The 16961-nt window shown below is 42.2% G+C and overlaps 1 protein-coding gene across 1 annotated transcript in view; it reads left to right on the top strand.

Moving 5' to 3' along the window:
• The window catches only part of KCNU1 (potassium channel, subfamily U, member 1), a 159551-nt gene extending 142793 nt beyond the window's left edge, over positions 1 to 16758 (top strand). The window contains exons 24-27 of the mRNA XM_011960720.1: positions 3109 to 3248; positions 11601 to 11795; positions 13558 to 13668; positions 16146 to 16758. Coding sequence (XP_011816110.1) covers positions 3109 to 3248; positions 11601 to 11795; positions 13558 to 13668; positions 16146 to 16553 — 854 coding nt within the window. The 3' untranslated portion in view covers positions 16554 to 16758. The remainder of the gene's footprint in view (positions 1 to 3108; positions 3249 to 11600; positions 11796 to 13557; positions 13669 to 16145) is intronic.
• Positions 16759 to 16961: the final 203 nt, after the last annotated feature.

Below are 16961 nucleotides of genomic sequence, written 5' to 3'. Positions count from 1 at the left end.
TGACACCAGCGCTGGGCCAGTGTAATGCAGGAGAGGCAGGTGGGGTACAGACTTAGAGAAGGTGCTCACCCTTGGTGTACCCAAATTTTGTGTCCAGCAGAGATCGCACCACTGCACTCCAGCCCAGGCAACAGTGATACTTTCCTAAAATAGGAAAAAAAAAAAAAAAAAAAAACTCTTGAAGAATTAACAGAATATGTTGTTATCTGTCACCAGCACCTGGACAAAATTTCCCTAGGCACAAGGAGCTCTGGGAACAGAAGACAAGGGAGGGAAGGCAGGGAAGGGTGACCAAGTGCATTTGGTAAGGTGCATTGCTGGGGCACCAGGGGACCCATTGGGATTTGCTACTGAGTAGAGTTGAAGGGAAAAGGAGAAAATCCCAGGCAAGAGGAGAACGGTGCCATTGGTGCAGATTGAACCAATTCAGAGACGATCACTAAAAGCTGCTCCTAGCTGTGATTTGACCTGATTTTACTAACCAGAAAAATGCATAATTGGCATTTTATGAGCAAGATTACCAAAACCAGTGGGATTTATCCCAAATTAGATGAACATCTAGAGCTCTTAGTCCTGCAAAGTGGGGGAACTTAGAGAGGAATCAGTAGGTGTCACCGCCACGTGAGCTGGGAGTGACAGTGTAGAAGGTGAGAGGTGAGTCACTGCCTCATTGCTACCTAGCTTTCCTGGCCGTTTTATGGAGCAGAGGCTGTTGCAGTTCAGCTCTGAAGATCCTAGACCCCTGGATCCTAGTACCTGCCTGCCTATTTGGAACCACCTTGAAGCTGTCTGCTGCAGTTTTTAATTATATTTTATTTTTTTCCTCCCCTTTGAACCATCTCTAACTGTTGAGCTGTATACAGTTGGTTCTTTGTATCTGCGAGGCATTGGTTCCATAACTCACTCACTCTCCACTCCTCCCCTTGCCCTACTTCCTGCAGACACCAAAATCCATGATGCTCAAATCCTTTATATAAAATAGTATAGTACCGTCAACCCTCTGTATCCATGGGTTTCCATCTGCAGTTAATTGAATCCTTGAATGCAAAACCTGTGAAAATGGAGGACCAACTGTATACATCAAATGCATTAATTCAAAGAAGAGTGTAAGTTAGAGTTGTTGGGAAGAAATCAGCCAGTTTCTCACTGACCCAGAGGTGCATCTGGTCACTCTCCGGGGACTTACAGGCTTTGTTTCTGGCACCAAGTAGCCCTTATCAAGTTAACCTAACAACCCACCTGCCAGCTTGTCCAGGTTCTTGTTGTCTAGCTGACTGGAAATGGTCATGTTGACATGGGAGCTGCAGGTCTGATGTTCTGCACCACTTTGTTACAGAATGGATGGGCATCTGAAGGAAATGGCCAGGAAAGCTGAGGCCGCTAGTTTAGGATGATACAGCAGAATTTGGACAAAGACTCGTAGGATATTTGTGTGTGTGTGTGTGTGTGTGTGTGTGTGTGTGTGTGGAGGGTTCACAATGCAAGAAGAGGAACGTAGAAGTGCACAGGAGATGTGGGTTGATATTAGTCATACCTTGCTCATCTTTTATAAAAATAATGCTGTTCTCAGAAGAAAATATTCATTAATATCACTTCATTCATTAATGTCACTTCCCCCAAACATACTGAGAAATAATTTAAGGCATTAGGGGATAATCCAGACATAGTAAGCAATGGATTCCGAGTTGTGTGTCCAGCATATTTGTTTGGATTGGTCATTTCAAGAACTGTAATGTCAAGAACTGTGGAGAGTCTAAAGCTATCCTATTTGCAAACCAACAGGTGCACCTACCCCAGTCTCATGGATGCTGGCAGAAGATATAAGACTCCTGGATCAGAGTACAAAACAAAACAAAACCAATCAGTTTATTACTCAGAGTAATAACAGCAGCCAGAGTATCCTCATTTTTGTGTTGGTTGCCCAAGCCCTGCTTTCCACCGGGTGACATGAAGAGTAACACCTGTACCCACAGTGGATTGCTCTTTAGGATAGGAACCTGAGCTCAGGAAACCAGAGTCTTTTATAACAGGCAGTAAGCATGCCTTCCCTTAGCTCCTGTGGGAGACATCATCTCTATCTTCCAATGCTGTTCTTGAGACAAACATTCTTGAAGCAAGAGTCTAAAACAAACTTTGGGAGGCTGAGGTTGGTGGATCATTTGAAGTCAAGAGTTTGAGACCAGCCTGGCTAACATGGTGAAACCCTGTCTCTACTAAAAATACAAAAATTAGCTGGACATCGTGGTACATGCCTGTAATTCCAGCTACTTGGGAGACTGAGGCATGATAATTGCTTGAACCTGGGAGGCAGAGGTTGCAGTGTCTGTGCCATTGGGCAGCCTGGGTGATGAAATGAGACTTACTCAAAAAAAATTTTTTTAAAAAGAGTCTAGGGACAAAGGCAGCCTGTGCCTCTCCTCTCACGTACCACAATGACACCTGTATTCACCTCAGAGGCTGCCTACAGGGGTCTGAGTTGGAGCCTGGGGCCACTACAGACATGCTGATACATAATTTGGCTACTGCTATACTGGCCTCAGTTAGGATGATTCCCTAAGCCGTTGCCACACAGAGTGCCATCCATGAATCAGCAACCTCAGCAGCATCTGGGAGCTTGCTGGGCATGTAGACTTTCAGCCCTCACCCTAGATCCAGTGAATCAGAATCTGCATTGCAACCAGATCTCCAAGTGATTCATATGATCATTAAATTTTGAGAGGCACTGGGCTTAAGTGACAGGTGACCATGTGTTCCTATGATACCAGGGCAATTTTTGAGCATGCTCCCTTTTGCTCCCCCAAAATATCCTGGTTTGAAAGATGAATTATACGAGGATGACAATCAGAACACTTCTTGAGAAACAGCCTGTGCTCCAACAATGTCCCCTTGATGGTGAATGTACCCAACTGAACTATGTCTTTTGTGGGAAGGAAGATATTTGGAAAGGAAAGAAAAAAAATGTACTGAAATAAGGGTAGATCCGACAGAGACCCCAAAGAAGACATCAGATCTTTTGATCAAGTGGTTGCCCCTTGGCCTGCATGGATGGCAGTTCTTATATTCTTAACTTGATCTGATTGTCTTTCCTTTTTGCCTCTTGCCTTGCAGAAAATCCTTCCAACATTCACTTTATTGAGCAGCTTGGTGGACTGGAAGGGTCCCTCCAAGAAACAAATCTGCATCTCAGCACTGCCTTTTCTACAGGCACTGTTTTTTCTGGCAGCTTCTTGGATTCTCTCCTGGCCACGGTAAGAAAAGTTAAGCCATGGAGCCAACAAAACCAAGCCCTCTGCAGAGAAGTGAGCAGGTGGCATAGAGCTGAGTAGATGATAACACCTCTCAGTTCTACGTTCTCTTTGATTTTCGAAAACAAGCTTGTTCCCATACATTAATTTATCTTTTCTGATAACTACTTGGTGTGGGAAGCAACATTTTCACATTTTCAAGATTAAAAACATGAGGCCCTTGGAGCCAGAACCCCTGATGCTAGGAAAAGTGAGTGCCGGCCTCTCAGCTTCGAAGGCATCACTGCAGACCAGGCCCCTTGGGATCAGAGCTCAGGAGATACTACTTTCCCTTCTCTCTAAAATCCTCCCAACAGCTCATGTGGAAATTGGCCATAAAGGGATCCAGAGTTTCAAGGAAGAAGCTCTGGCCTTTGCTGGTGAGTTTTATTCAAAGCTAAGTCAAATCTCCCTCCATGTTCCTCCTCTCATGGGGCACATTGTTGACTACATGGTTGTTCTTTAGTTTTCAGCACCTCTTTAGCCACCTGGCAAATTATTCCCTCTGGATGGAATTAATTCATCCTACAAATGCCCACTGAACACCTACTCTGTGCAGGGCACTGTTGGGGGGGTGGTGCTGGGCAATCTGCAGCTTGAGAATGACAAAAGCCTCACCCACATGGGGCCTGCTGAGTGGAGGGTATTGGCATATGCATCATAAATAAGTAACACAGAGGGATGCCAGTTACACGGGCTAAGGAGATGTGAGATAGGAAATGTGGAATTTGGGGAAGGAATTGCAAGATTCAATAACATGCTGAGAAGGTGGCAGGTGAGCCCAGCTCTAGGGGAGAGAAGAGAACACAGCATTCGGAAGCAGTGAGGTGGGAGCTGTTAGAAATAGATAATCAGTGCCATGAAGAAAAGTCAACACAGAGACAAAAGGTCTCTCAGCAAGGCAATCTTTACTTTGTGCAGAAAGGGTGCTCAATGGCAGATGGAACAATGGTGAGAGCACACTTGAACAAAGGAAAAGCAGACATATTTATCCCTTACGCATTTGGGTCATCCTTACTGCTGTGTCCTGCATTCATTGGCCGGAACTATCATCATAGTCTTAAACTGATACCCAATTTGCTAATAACCTAAAACTTTCCTAAATAGGTAAGTGCAAGGAAGAACGAAGAAGGAGAGGAAGTTGCTTACGACAGGTTTAAGGAAGCAATAGCATTTCCACATAAGGAAGGTACAGAAACTATGAGCTAAGACTTGCCTGGGTCTGTCCAGGTATGCCTGAGTAAGCCAAAACAACTAACTGGAGGAAAATGTAAGAACTAATAGTTGATAGGAGGATTTAGAGTAAGGAGCTATTATTCCTAGTGTCTATTATTTTATTTTTAAACCAAGATGAGCTTTGAAGAGGAACTTTTCTACTTTCTACAGAGTACACCTCAGGGTGTTAAAGGAGTTTCAGATTGACTGAGACTCATGAGATCGGTGTGTAGCCATTGGTGACTGACTTGCAAGAACTCTTCCAAAGGAAAGCCACATAACCCACTGCCTCCCACACTCCTCCTACTCGGGATTTTCAAGGGAAGAGCTGCAGAATGGCTGGATGTCAATCTGTAGATGCTTATATGCAGAAGAATCTGAGCACAGTTGATGAACTTGCTGTCTTCTGGAGGTCCACATGAAGAGGCATCACGCCTGAATTTCAGGAAAGCCTCAAGGCACAGTTTGCAAGTTTAAGGGAACATGGCTGGGCGTATCCATCCCCTTCCTGACATCAGTGCCATTTGGCATGAGATTGTGTTGCCCTGGACTCTGCCTGTCTAAGCCGTGGTAGGGGTCTCATACACCCCATCAAGCTCTTAGAGAGAGAATAGCACTTAAATGGTAGTTTAACATTAAATAAATTAGTAGAGTGCAAGGCTCCTAAAGAGTTAAGCAGCTCAGCCTTCACTGAGCTAGGGAGGTACTGGAGGAAGTCAAGTCAGGTTACTTTTCTGAGAAGGTGGCTCTGTCAGAGAAAGTGTTATATCACTGTCTGTCACTGATACGTCAATTAACTCGCCTGGAATTAATGACTGGAGTGTCAGGCAGGAGGTGACTTTCGATGAACTTGACCTGTCTGCAGATACATTTCAGATGGGTTTCAGGTCCCAGTTCTCTTCAGAGATCCTTAGATGTCAGGCAGCTCCATGCCTTAAATTAAAATTGAGACTTAATTAAACACCACCAGCTCATGCAGACAGAAACAGAGCCACAGATTCTATTTAGAGCTGATCGGAAGGGCAGGATGGACAGGGAAGGGCTGAAAGAGTAGGGACAACAACAAATGAACACACACGCACAAGCCAGTATGAGGAATACAGATTTGGTCACGAGCCTGATTCCTCCCACCACTCAGCACCTGATCATGACATTGGCCTTGAGTGGTCTAAAGAGTGCAGCTTCTTCCCAGGCTGCCTTCAGATATTGGGTCAATGGGCTTCACTTGGTGGAAGAGGAAGATTCTTGCTGGAAAACAAAATGTGCCACATAGAGAATAAAGGCCACACAGTGTGACCTGAAACTGCAGTCATCACATGAGGTCACAACACACAGTGGATCAACAGCTTTGCCTTCAGAACTCTTGGTAAGTACTTATTTTAGGACTGGCATTTGTTCAACTGAATTTGGGCAGGGGTGGCAATGGAGCATTAGGGAAGAAGGTGTCTTCTTTGTCAAGGGTGCCAACTGAATCTTGAACCTCTAAATCTCTACCTAGCAGTTTTCTGCCCCAGCTCTTGAATCTTTAATGATGTATGCCACAGCAAAATGAACACACTGTAACATTATTTAATGATGAGCTGAACTAGGCCATTGAAAATAATTGTGAATGCTGATTATTTTTGTTTTCCTTCTCTTGTTTCCCTTCTCTCTGCACCTGATTCTACTGGTTCTATGCGCCCTTATCAGTGTGGGGGTGGCTTCCCATCACCAAAGAAAGACCCAAGGATCAAGACTGAGCCTCCAATCTCATTGTCTCCTTTATTCCGGGGACCATTTGATCTTGGGTGGACTCTGGATCTTACCACCTGGTCACATGGAAATACCCTCGGAGAGGAAGAGAACATTTATCACCTTCCAGTAACAACATCTGGAGTCACTACAGTGGCTCCTGAATACATTCTCAAATACTTCATTTATTCTCTGTATGTGCTGGAGCATCTCCTGGTGGAGGGTTGATAGGAAGGCAATGACTTCGATCTCCCCATTAACTTAGAAAGGCAGTTGTGGGTCCTGGAGCTACGACCTCCACAGACCCCCAAGGCAGACATTGCTGATGACCACAGTTCTCCTGCCCCAGATCATACCTTTTTCTATATAGGTCTCTAGGCAATTTGTTTTGATGAGTTTTCTTGTTGAGATAATATCAAGAACAATAGCTATTTATCTTAAGAAGAGTAACATCTTTCAAGCACTTACCCAAAGCCAAGGAGTTCACTAAATGCATTACCTCCATTACCTGGTTTAATTCTCCTGTCAAATATGGAAGCTTAGCTGAGTAAATAATCTGCCAAAGGCTGCATCATGTACAAGTAACGAGTTGGTTTTCAGATCCAAGTGTATGTGATCCCAGAGGCATTCCTTGCTGCCACAATCAACTGCCCCTCCAGAGATCTATTTCTGTAATGATCAGCGTCCTTGCAACACAGGGATTTTCAAGTTTAGGTTAGAGGGCTCCTTCCCTGACAATGCTCTGTTCAGAAAGAAGGAGATGTGCCCACCCTGCCTTGCCCACCCACACCTCTCCCCTCCATCAGAGCAACTCCACTTTCATCTGTGGTATATTAGAGGTGCCTGCATAAGATTCAATTGCACAAGAGATGTCTGTTGTTAAGAAGATTTTGAAACTCATTCCCTTGAAGTTAGGATGCAGGACCAACAGAGAGGCATAACATAAACAGAATCCTATTCTTTTCTATTCTGAGACAGTTTTCCAATTTCCAGCCAGAAGTCTGGTGTGGGAGGCAGGAGTCAGTCATTTTGCCCCATTTTGCATGTCCCTTTTATCCATAATATCCCTCCACAAAGACTGTATTCTGGGTTTGACACTTCCAACCTAAAGCCCAGCTTAATGCACCAAGAGATCTGTGTCCCATTGCAACATAGAGGTTACAGAGGTTACAATTAGACTCTCAACGTTGGTTTCCGTGATACCCATACTACACAGAAGGTCAAGGCTAAGAGCAGATGCATTCAGGACAGGCTCCCTGAATGTATCTGCTAATGCCTCAGCAGTTTATGAAACAAGATGAGAATACCAGCCATTACTTCAATCCCGGTGAACTGTATTTTCAACCGGATATTAAGGGCCCTCTTCCTTCCCATGTGTACTCAGACACCTCCATAGTGCTATTCCACCTTTCTCTCTCCACTGCCCCTAATAAACACCACGAATAAATGTGCAAATCCCAAGAAGGCCACAAAGCCCACAGTCATGTGCTGTGAACTTGCACTGCTTAGAAATACTAAGGTTTTGTTTACATTTTCATGCAATTTAAAAAATTCTATCCCTTGATAGACCTGTGCTAGTTTTTTCAATGTAAAATGATGGATTTTTCTCTGCAACCTTCTGATACAGTTGACATTAGAATGACTTCAAGTACCCCTGGTATACTACCCTAAACTGACTAGCTGAAGAAATATGCCTGTAGGATGTAATTCAGATTTGCTTTTAATCCGCTATCAGTTCAATGCTATAAAAATTCAAATATGGTGAAGCAGCCAGGCCCATATGTGGGACTCCTATCTGGTTCTACAATCAAAGACTTTCAAAACTAGATATGAACTTGGGGAGCACTTTCCTTTACTTGTAAGGAAATTGAAGCCCACACAAATTATATGACATTCTTAAGGTCACTTGGCTTGTTAGTTGCAATTTTCCTACCTTATAATCTCACTCTTAGATTAGAAGTTATTTCCTGAAGAATGTTTGATCTTAAGGTCTTTGAGAATTCTCAGCATAAAAAGCAGCATTTGGCTAGGATGTTAGCATCTGCACCATTAGAAGTTATTTCCTGAAGAATGTTTGATCTTAAAGTCTTTGAGAATTCTCAGAATGAAAAGCAGCATTTGGCTAGGATGTTAGCATCTGCACCATTAGGTAATATTCTAGGTTATGACAGGGACCACAGCACTCATGGTAGCTAAAAGTTACAACATTATGGGCATCAACACTTTCTAACATTGGAAGTCCAGGTTCCAGTAAACAAGACGATATTAGAAACATTGGCCAAATTTGAAGGTCTGAGATATTTCAAGTGCCCTTGAACTTGTGGATTTTCTTGTGAAAGACAAGAGGGATGGAGAGAGAACAAGAGGGGGAGTGAGAACTAGAGGCAGGGAGGGAGGGAGGGAAGGAGGGAAAGAGAAAGGGAGGGAAGGAGGAAGGGAGAGAGGAAAGAAGGAAGGAAGGGAGGGAGGCAGGGAGGAAGGAAGGGAGGGAGGGAGGAGAAGGGAAGGGAAAATAGAAAGAGATATTGAGGAAGGTCTGTGCCAGAAACCCCAAATAATAAGAATAGGAGATGAGCTCACAGAATATGGGTGACATGTAAATCCCATTGTTTTTCTCAGTATAGAATTATAATCCTTTTGGTGTCAGAGCTGAAGAAATGATATATTCAAAAGCTAAGCCTCTCTCAGTTAAATATGTAAAGCACATGTTTCCCTAGAGTTATTGACACCAGGATAACCCTAGAATTTACACCTTTTCTTTAATCAGTGGAGAATTATTCTAACGCATTATGTTTGATCACTCTACACTATGGCCACATGTTCTTAAACGGATTGTGGTTCAACCTGAATTTATGTCCTCCACTACTCCCCCACCCCCCCGGATGTCGGGGACTTTATTCCATAAGCACCCTCCCAGGTGGTAGTGGGATGTAGCAAAGAAGAAACATAAGGAAGAAGACATCACTCAGGAAATTCCTTTAGTCTGGGGACTAGGGCAAAGTCATCTTTTAACCTAAAAAATACTGTAAAAGTTATTTTTAGTATCTTCTAATTCATATAGATTATATTATTCCTTAAGTCAACTCGTCCCAATCACGTGTACATTTTACCAGCAATATTTATTTGTTAAAAATGACCTATCCATTGAAGTCAGTATTCTTACAGCTTTCAAACACATGCCTTGTTCAGTGCACTACTGAGGATATGAATGTTATATAGACATAGCCTATCTTCTGAAGGAGCACATCATCTTCAGGAATTATTGCTCAGTCTGATCTGAGGACAACCAGTGTCAGAACCACTCAGGGTGCTCTTTAAATTCTGATTCCCACTCCTGTCCATATGTTCTGATCCAGGAGATCTGGGATCCCAGAAATCTACACTCATTAACATCACTTCAGATAATCCAGATACACAAGAAGCAATGATAAAGAAAACAGAATTTAGCAATGTGTGCATTATATTTTACTTAATCCTGCAAGCGATGCTAGAAGGTAAGTATTGCCATGTCAGCTTTAGAGATTATAAAACTGTTGCTGAAAAAACAATCAGCCAGACACAGTAGCTCATGCTTGCAATCCCAGCACTTTGGGAGGCCAAGAAAGGTGGATCACTTGAGGTCAGGAGTTCGAGACCAGCATGACCAACATGGCAAAATCATGTTTCTACTAAAAATACAAAAAAAAATTTAGCTAGGTATAGTGGCGCATGCCTGTAATCCCAGCTACTTGGGAGGCTGAGGCAGGAGAATTGCTCGAACCCAGGTGGCAGAGGTTGCAGTGAGCCAAGATCGCGCCACTGCACTCTAGCCTAGACAACAGACTGAGACCTTGTCTCAAACAAACAAACAAAAAACAAAAACAAACAAACAAAACACGTGAATTGCCCAAAGGCACCCAGCTGGAATACGGCAGTCCAAGATTCAAACTCAAGTGTGTTTCATACAAGCAACTAACTGTAAAAAACTGTAAAATATAGAAGAATGAAATTAAGTAAAACCCAGTGCCCAGGGAATCCCAAAGAAAGAGAAATTTCATTCTGCTTAGAAGACCCAGCAAAGAGTCATGAAGCTGATGAACCAGAGGTTCAAAAGCAAAGGCATGAAGCGGTAACAGAACGGCTTAAGTACCTGTAGATAGACTAGCGTGCCCCAGAGGGAACATGTCATGGAGGAAATAAGCCTGGGAAAAAGGACTGCATCAGATCCTGAAGGTTTTGAAGGCCACGGTGGAGACAGAGGGCCTGGTGGCCTGGTTTTATGTCAGGATACTAAAAGGTTGAGGAGGTGGAGGTCATGATCTGATTTGTGTTTCTGGGAATTGCTGTGGAAGCATTGTAAACAGTGGGATGCAGATGAGAAGAAAAATCAAGGCAGAACAAGAAGTAAAGAGGTTTCTATGATAATCCAGGTTTCAGAAGATGGATCCCTGATTTTGAAAGTAGAGAAAATAAATGGTAAATGAATAACAATTGAAGTTATTCCTGATGTTTATTATAAAAACAAAATGATTGCATTTAGATAATATATATAAATAGAAATTCTCATTTTTAATAAAGCAAAAGTCTAATTTAGATAAAATGAAGGATGAAAAATAAAGCCTAGTGGGTAATATATTCCAATGACTTTTCCATGTATGCTAATGCCTGATCCATACTGAATGTGGTAGCAATCCTGGAGAAAGAGACTTTATTAAAATGGCTGGGATTATTCAGACTCAAGCTCATTTCAAAATAAGTTTACCACGTCTTCCTCTGGTTTCATTTGGATGCCAAAGATTCTGAAACCCTATCCATTTAATTATTAAACACCTATAATTTCTAAAGTATAATGAGAGCTATGGGAAATCCAAATACTAATAAGACCTATGTCGATATGTGTCCTTAAGTAGGTCACAAACAAAAGGATTAAAAGTAAATTCACATCCAGAAAGCTCAAGTATAGATGACAATAATATCATTAGTTCCCCACTGGAAAATCTACAGAATGTCTCAGTAAATATATGTATTTTAAAATATACATTGATGATGATTAGGGTATCTGTGGCCTGACATATATACCTCCTCTGGTCATTTTGGGAAGAGGGGAATCCCTGGTGTCAGTATCATTTTCCAATTTCTTCTTCATCTGCAGTGTAATCTCCAAGGAACAGGAACTGGGTCAGTATTGTTTTCTCTGCACTTGGCCTAACCTAGCACAGTACTCAAACTGCCATCCTTCAGCTGCATTAGATAATGATAATGAGAAACACTGTTCTACACCATCAGATCCATGTTAAACAGCAATGCCCGCTAAATCTCCAAGCCTATACCCCTTGGCAGTTCACATATTGGCTCTTCTGACTTTGTATGTGGCTTGTCCTTGTTTTCCAGGCCTTCTACAATTATCATGTCCTGGAATTGCTTCAGATGCTGGTGACAGGAGGAGTAAGTTCTCAGCTGGAACAACATTTAGATAAGGATAAAGTCTATGGTGTGGCAGATAGCTGCACGACGCTCTTGTCTGGAAGAAACCGGTGTAAATTGGGGCTTCTGTCCTTACACCAAACCATTTTATCAGACGTTAACGTGAGTCTACTCTTCTCAGAATTCTGTTTTTCACTTCCTTTCCTCTCTGAGCTTCTGAAAATGGTCCAGAATATTTGGGTTCATAGATGTCCCACAGCATAGAAATGATAACAATAAAAATAACAAAAAAAGAATACAAGTTTATATTATTCATAGAGTATTTTACAAATCACAGTGTGCCCATATGTTATATTTATTTTTTATAATAATTATGAGAAGTAGATAAAGCAGTTGTTATTATCCCCATCTTCTAGATAAATAACCCGAATCTACAGGGAGCATCAGAGAGGCCTGGCAACTTTGTACCTTGACAAGGGTATTCATAATAATTATAACAGCTAATGTTTATTGAGTATTTTCTCTGTGCTTGTCTTTTTTAGTATTTTTTTCACTTAATCTGTCCATGGATTTATATGGTAGGCATTATTATTAATTCTGTTTAACATATCAAGAAACTGGAGCTCAGAGAAGCAAGGACTTGCCAGAGACTACATTGTCAATCAGTGTCAGAGCAGGGACCCAGCTACAGCAGTTTGACCCTGGGCCTGCCTACTTTCCCCATACTTAAAATGCTAAAGAAATCTGATAAGGTCAGCTGAAATCAGGCAGAAGACTTCTGTATGTGGGTCTAAGAATCTGGCTGCACTATCCAGTGGAAAATGCTTGCATTTTCTTAGCCAACGGAGCTGGTAAACAGTAGATTACAGCAAGGGAGAAGATAGTAATTCTGGAAAATGCCAACAGGGCATCCAGGCATTTGGGAATCACAGTAGGGTCTAGCCAAGAAATGAGAAATCTACGTGGTGCCTTCTGGTTTGGTTTTAATTGGCATTGTATTCAGTTGTCCAGTGTTAACTGCTAGGGGCAGGCTTTTCCAAGGAAACATCTTTTGTTGATTCAGAGGACATTAGCAAAACCCCTGGAACACTATACCTGGTGCATGTCGATGTGTGCTGCCAAAAGGGGCAAGACCCATGTTCTGTGCATTAGCATTTCAGGTGTGAACCACATTCCAGAAGTTCCCTCGATGTAGTCTGGTCCTTTACATTTCCTTAGTCCTGGGTTGCTCACCTACAGGTGGACTTGTAAGTGTATATAAGCCCAGGAAACTATTGCTAGCAACTTCCTGTTGGCATCAAAGAGGACGGTAGACTTGTCCCCACTCCTCTCCCTCCTCTCTCCATTTATGCCATGTCCTCCCTTTGTTCTTTATCCTGAGAAATTACAGAACTGGATGGATTGATCTCTTTTGACCTTGCTGAGCCCATTTACTGCTGCAGGGGCTTGAAATTGTTGTCTATTCATAATGATCTTGTTGGGTATAGCCTGAGAATAAGGTCCAGATGAGTATTTGGGACTGTGATCTGTTTTACAGTAGGATAAGATGACTCTCAAGAGGTCATTTAACATCCCAACTCATTATATATCTCAAAAGCTCCATTTTCCAATCCGTGGCTCATTGTTAATTCATAGTGGTGACCAGAATGGCAATGGTAATAAGGACAAGCACAACAGCATGTCACACCACACCCACCAGAAGCTCTTGAAAGAGCCAGAATGATAAAAACAATCGCTGCGATTTGAGTTTCAGAACTAATCATTCTCTTAATTACCTATCCACCTGGCAGTGATGCCACAAAGATATTGGGAAACGACTTTCCAAGCTTCTACTACCAGGTAAAGCAAACGACACTCCAGTGAGTGCTTATAATTGCTTGATCAAAGTGCCCAGCAGACATATTTTTGTCTCTTCTCTCCCCAGCCAAGAAACACCTTTGGACAACTGTTCTGTGGCTCATTAGATCTGTTTGGAATCCTGTGTGTTGGCTTATACCGAATAATTGATGACGAGGAGCTCAACCCAGAAAATAAAAGGGAAGTGAGTTAGATTAGAAAGCACCATCCACCCATTCAAGCATAAGAACCAAAGCTACTTTATTCAATGTGAAAGAGAATTCCAGAGCTCAGGGTCCATAGTTGCAAGGAAGGATGCATGGGAAATAAAGAACTATGTAAGAATAAGGAGGAATGGGTATAAACAAGAGGGACCTGAATAATTAGGGTCCAATTAATATTGGCCATGTAAGAAGAATGGAGTCTCTGTCCCCTAGTGAAAATTGAAATATGGAGCTAGATTTTAAATCAGCTCATTTCAATTTTGTAACTTACTCCTCATCCATGTCTGTACAACTTTCTAAAGCTGAACGCCACTATCCACATTTGAAAGATGTACTTGTTTTCTGCTGGACTCATTGGGTAAATATTGATTGAGATCTACTTTGCTAGCCATGGTGCTTTTTACATATAAATCATGGGGGTGATATGTTCGACTTTCAATTTAAAGAAAGACCACTCTGACAGCCCCGAGGAAGATAGAAATGTATGTGGAGGGGAAAGGGAAAGGAGAGGTTACAGTCTAGAGACAACACAATCGTGTATGCCCAGACTAAGATCTTCACAGTGGGAATGGACAGGATTCAATAGGGAAGTAGAAACTGAAAGGAATAGAGTGGAAATAGATCGATGGAACCTATTCCAGGAGAAAGGAGAAGGAAGCCAAATTACTCAAAGTGGAGCGGTCTTGAATAGAAAATAACAGCAATGATTTTTTTGGCCCACAGAAGAAAAGGAGGAAAAGAAGAGATGCCAAGGCAGATCTAGCTCTAGGTGAGGGCTGTGTTTATGGGAATTTTTATTTTGCACTAGGATTTCTCAGTGCATAGTCATTGCTGAGAGAAAGATAGAAGAAATATTATCAGGAGTTGAGAAAGGAGCCAACGTTTAGATTAACTGCTGAGAGGAGTGGAAGAGGAGGCTTATTGTGGGTTTGTGAAGAAATCCTAGACCATACAGTGAAAGAAGAAAGATTGGAAATCTCAATGCATTGAATAGTGGATGTACTCAGAGTTAAGGGAGTGAGAGAGAAAGTATGACGAGAAGTTGTAGTCAGCAGTGATTTATTGAAATGTAACATTTTAGAAGTGGAACGATGTCAGGAATTAAAACAGCTAGGACATGGCCAGGAAAGTGGTTTGGAGGTAAAGATCATTGCGTACTGGAAGTCATAGCAATGTGTCTGGATGCCGGAGTTGTAAACCACATAGACACTGCAGGCATGTAAAAAGATAGCTGCACTAAAGTTTGAAAGGAACAGCATGTCAAGTGCCAAATGACAAAATAAGCGTGGAGGTCTACAGATGACTCTGACGGATGGGGAAGGAAGGTGCCATGGCTTTATAGCACCCACCACCAAGACAATGGGGGAGGACTGATGTTCTGGAAATAGCTCTCTCTCTCCCTCTCTGCCTGAACTCCACCCCTCCCCCAAACACCTCTGTACAGCCCTTGCAACACGATAACTGGGAAAATATACAGCTTATATTAATACTTGACCTCAGGGAGAAAATTGATATTTTTGTTTTAAACAGAATATGTGATCTTGTTCAGCATATTTTTTTAAGAATAGAATTGAGGTTACAGAGGACTCAGTGGGAAAGATAAAAGTGGGTAGGTCATTCAGTGAAGGAAGTTCAGTGGTACCTTGAGATCTATGCTAGGAAAGAGGTGATCATTTGAGGCACTAGTGAGGCAATGCGGGATGAAAGTCGTACAAGGCTACCCTGCCTCAATGTTCCCACATAAGCACTGTTGCACTCATTACTTCAACTCACATTTTTGGGCATTTGCTGTGTACCTGATGCTGTGTTAAGGCTTCTGGGTATTCTTTTAGGGTTCATTGACGTTCGCTATTTGCTTGCCAGTCAGGTTTCAAATGAAACTGTTTTTTCTAATGCTTTTCTTCATTGGCCAGGCTACATTCTGTGTGAAAGTTGGTGGCATAAGCATTAGGTTAGAGTAGGTCTAAGTCAGGATGAAAATACCTGAAATATATGTCATCTTTCTGTTGATAAAGCTTGGCTACGAGGTCAATATTGTGCCAGCTGAATTCATGAGTATAGTGTCTTTTAAAAGCAAATAGACCTGTTTTTAAGGCCATTAGACATCAATCAGTCCAAACCACAGTCTTCCTCCTCTTCCCACTGGAACAAATGATGAGTGCAGCAAGGCCCAGAGAAGGAGGACACCGTGCCCAGAGTCAGAAGTGGTTGGGTTCAGAGGCAGGGATGAAAGCCAGCCCCCTCATTCCTACTCTAGAACCTCTCCTCTTGCACTGTGCTACAGGAGTAAGTGCTAAATAGATATTTACTGTTAATCAGAAACCCATGAAGCAAAGCAAAACAAAAACGTTTCCTCTTTGGGCCCAGCCCAATGACCTCTTTATTTGGGTCACTGCCTGTCACCACAATGGCCAGCTGCAGAGGCTCAGCATTTATCTTTGACTTGTCTTACAGGTTTGTGATCACCCGGCCAGCCAATGAGTTCAAGCTGCTGCCCTCAGATCTTGTGTTTTGTGCCATACCCTTCAGCACTGCTTGTTATAAAAGGAATGAAGAGTTCTCATCACAAAAGTCATATGAAATTATAAATGAAGCATCACGGACAACAGAGACACATTCAGACACAAATTTTCCTCCCACCATTTATTCAGTTGATGAGACATGGTATTCACCAGTCTATCCTTACCAGTCAAGAACTAACTCCCTCTTTTTTCCTAAGCAAACAGCATGGAATCAGAGTAGAACAAACAGTTCTATAACATCCCAGAAACCTTTAGGTGACGATGCAAAAGAAAATAGAAAGAATACCTCAGACGAGAGTTCTGATGAGGACCCTGTTGCATATTCAGAGCCACTATAGACCTGCCCATATTCTTCACGTGCTCTTAACTTGCTGCTTACTAATCATCTCCCGAGATGCTAACTTTGAACAAAGAAAATAAAAATGGAAGCATGTCATTTTTCTGCCCATTGCTTAGTGGCTCATGAAGGCCACACTGTTTTAGATGAGACAAAAGTCTAATCCCACTGGATCTTGTGTGATAAATAAAGAAATATATGATCAATACTTGTGTAAGGAAAGTTCATTGCTCCGTTTCCCTTGAGTAGAAAATATGTTAATTTGCGCTGCATTAAGGAAGTCCTCCAGTACTTGCTGGATTCCCCAGATGAGGAAATACAGGTAATCAAGATAAAAATGAGAATTACTCAGACGTAGGAAAGAAGTAAAGACCCTTCAATCAAGAATCGTACATTTTATTTTATCCCA

Source organism: Colobus angolensis, unplaced genomic scaffold (assembly GCF_000951035.1).
Source record: "Colobus angolensis palliatus isolate OR3802 unplaced genomic scaffold, Cang.pa_1.0 Scaffold52, whole genome shotgun sequence".
NCBI lineage: Eukaryota > Metazoa > Chordata > Mammalia > Primates > Cercopithecidae > Colobus > Colobus angolensis.
This window is presented reverse-complemented; position numbering and strand designations above follow the sequence as displayed.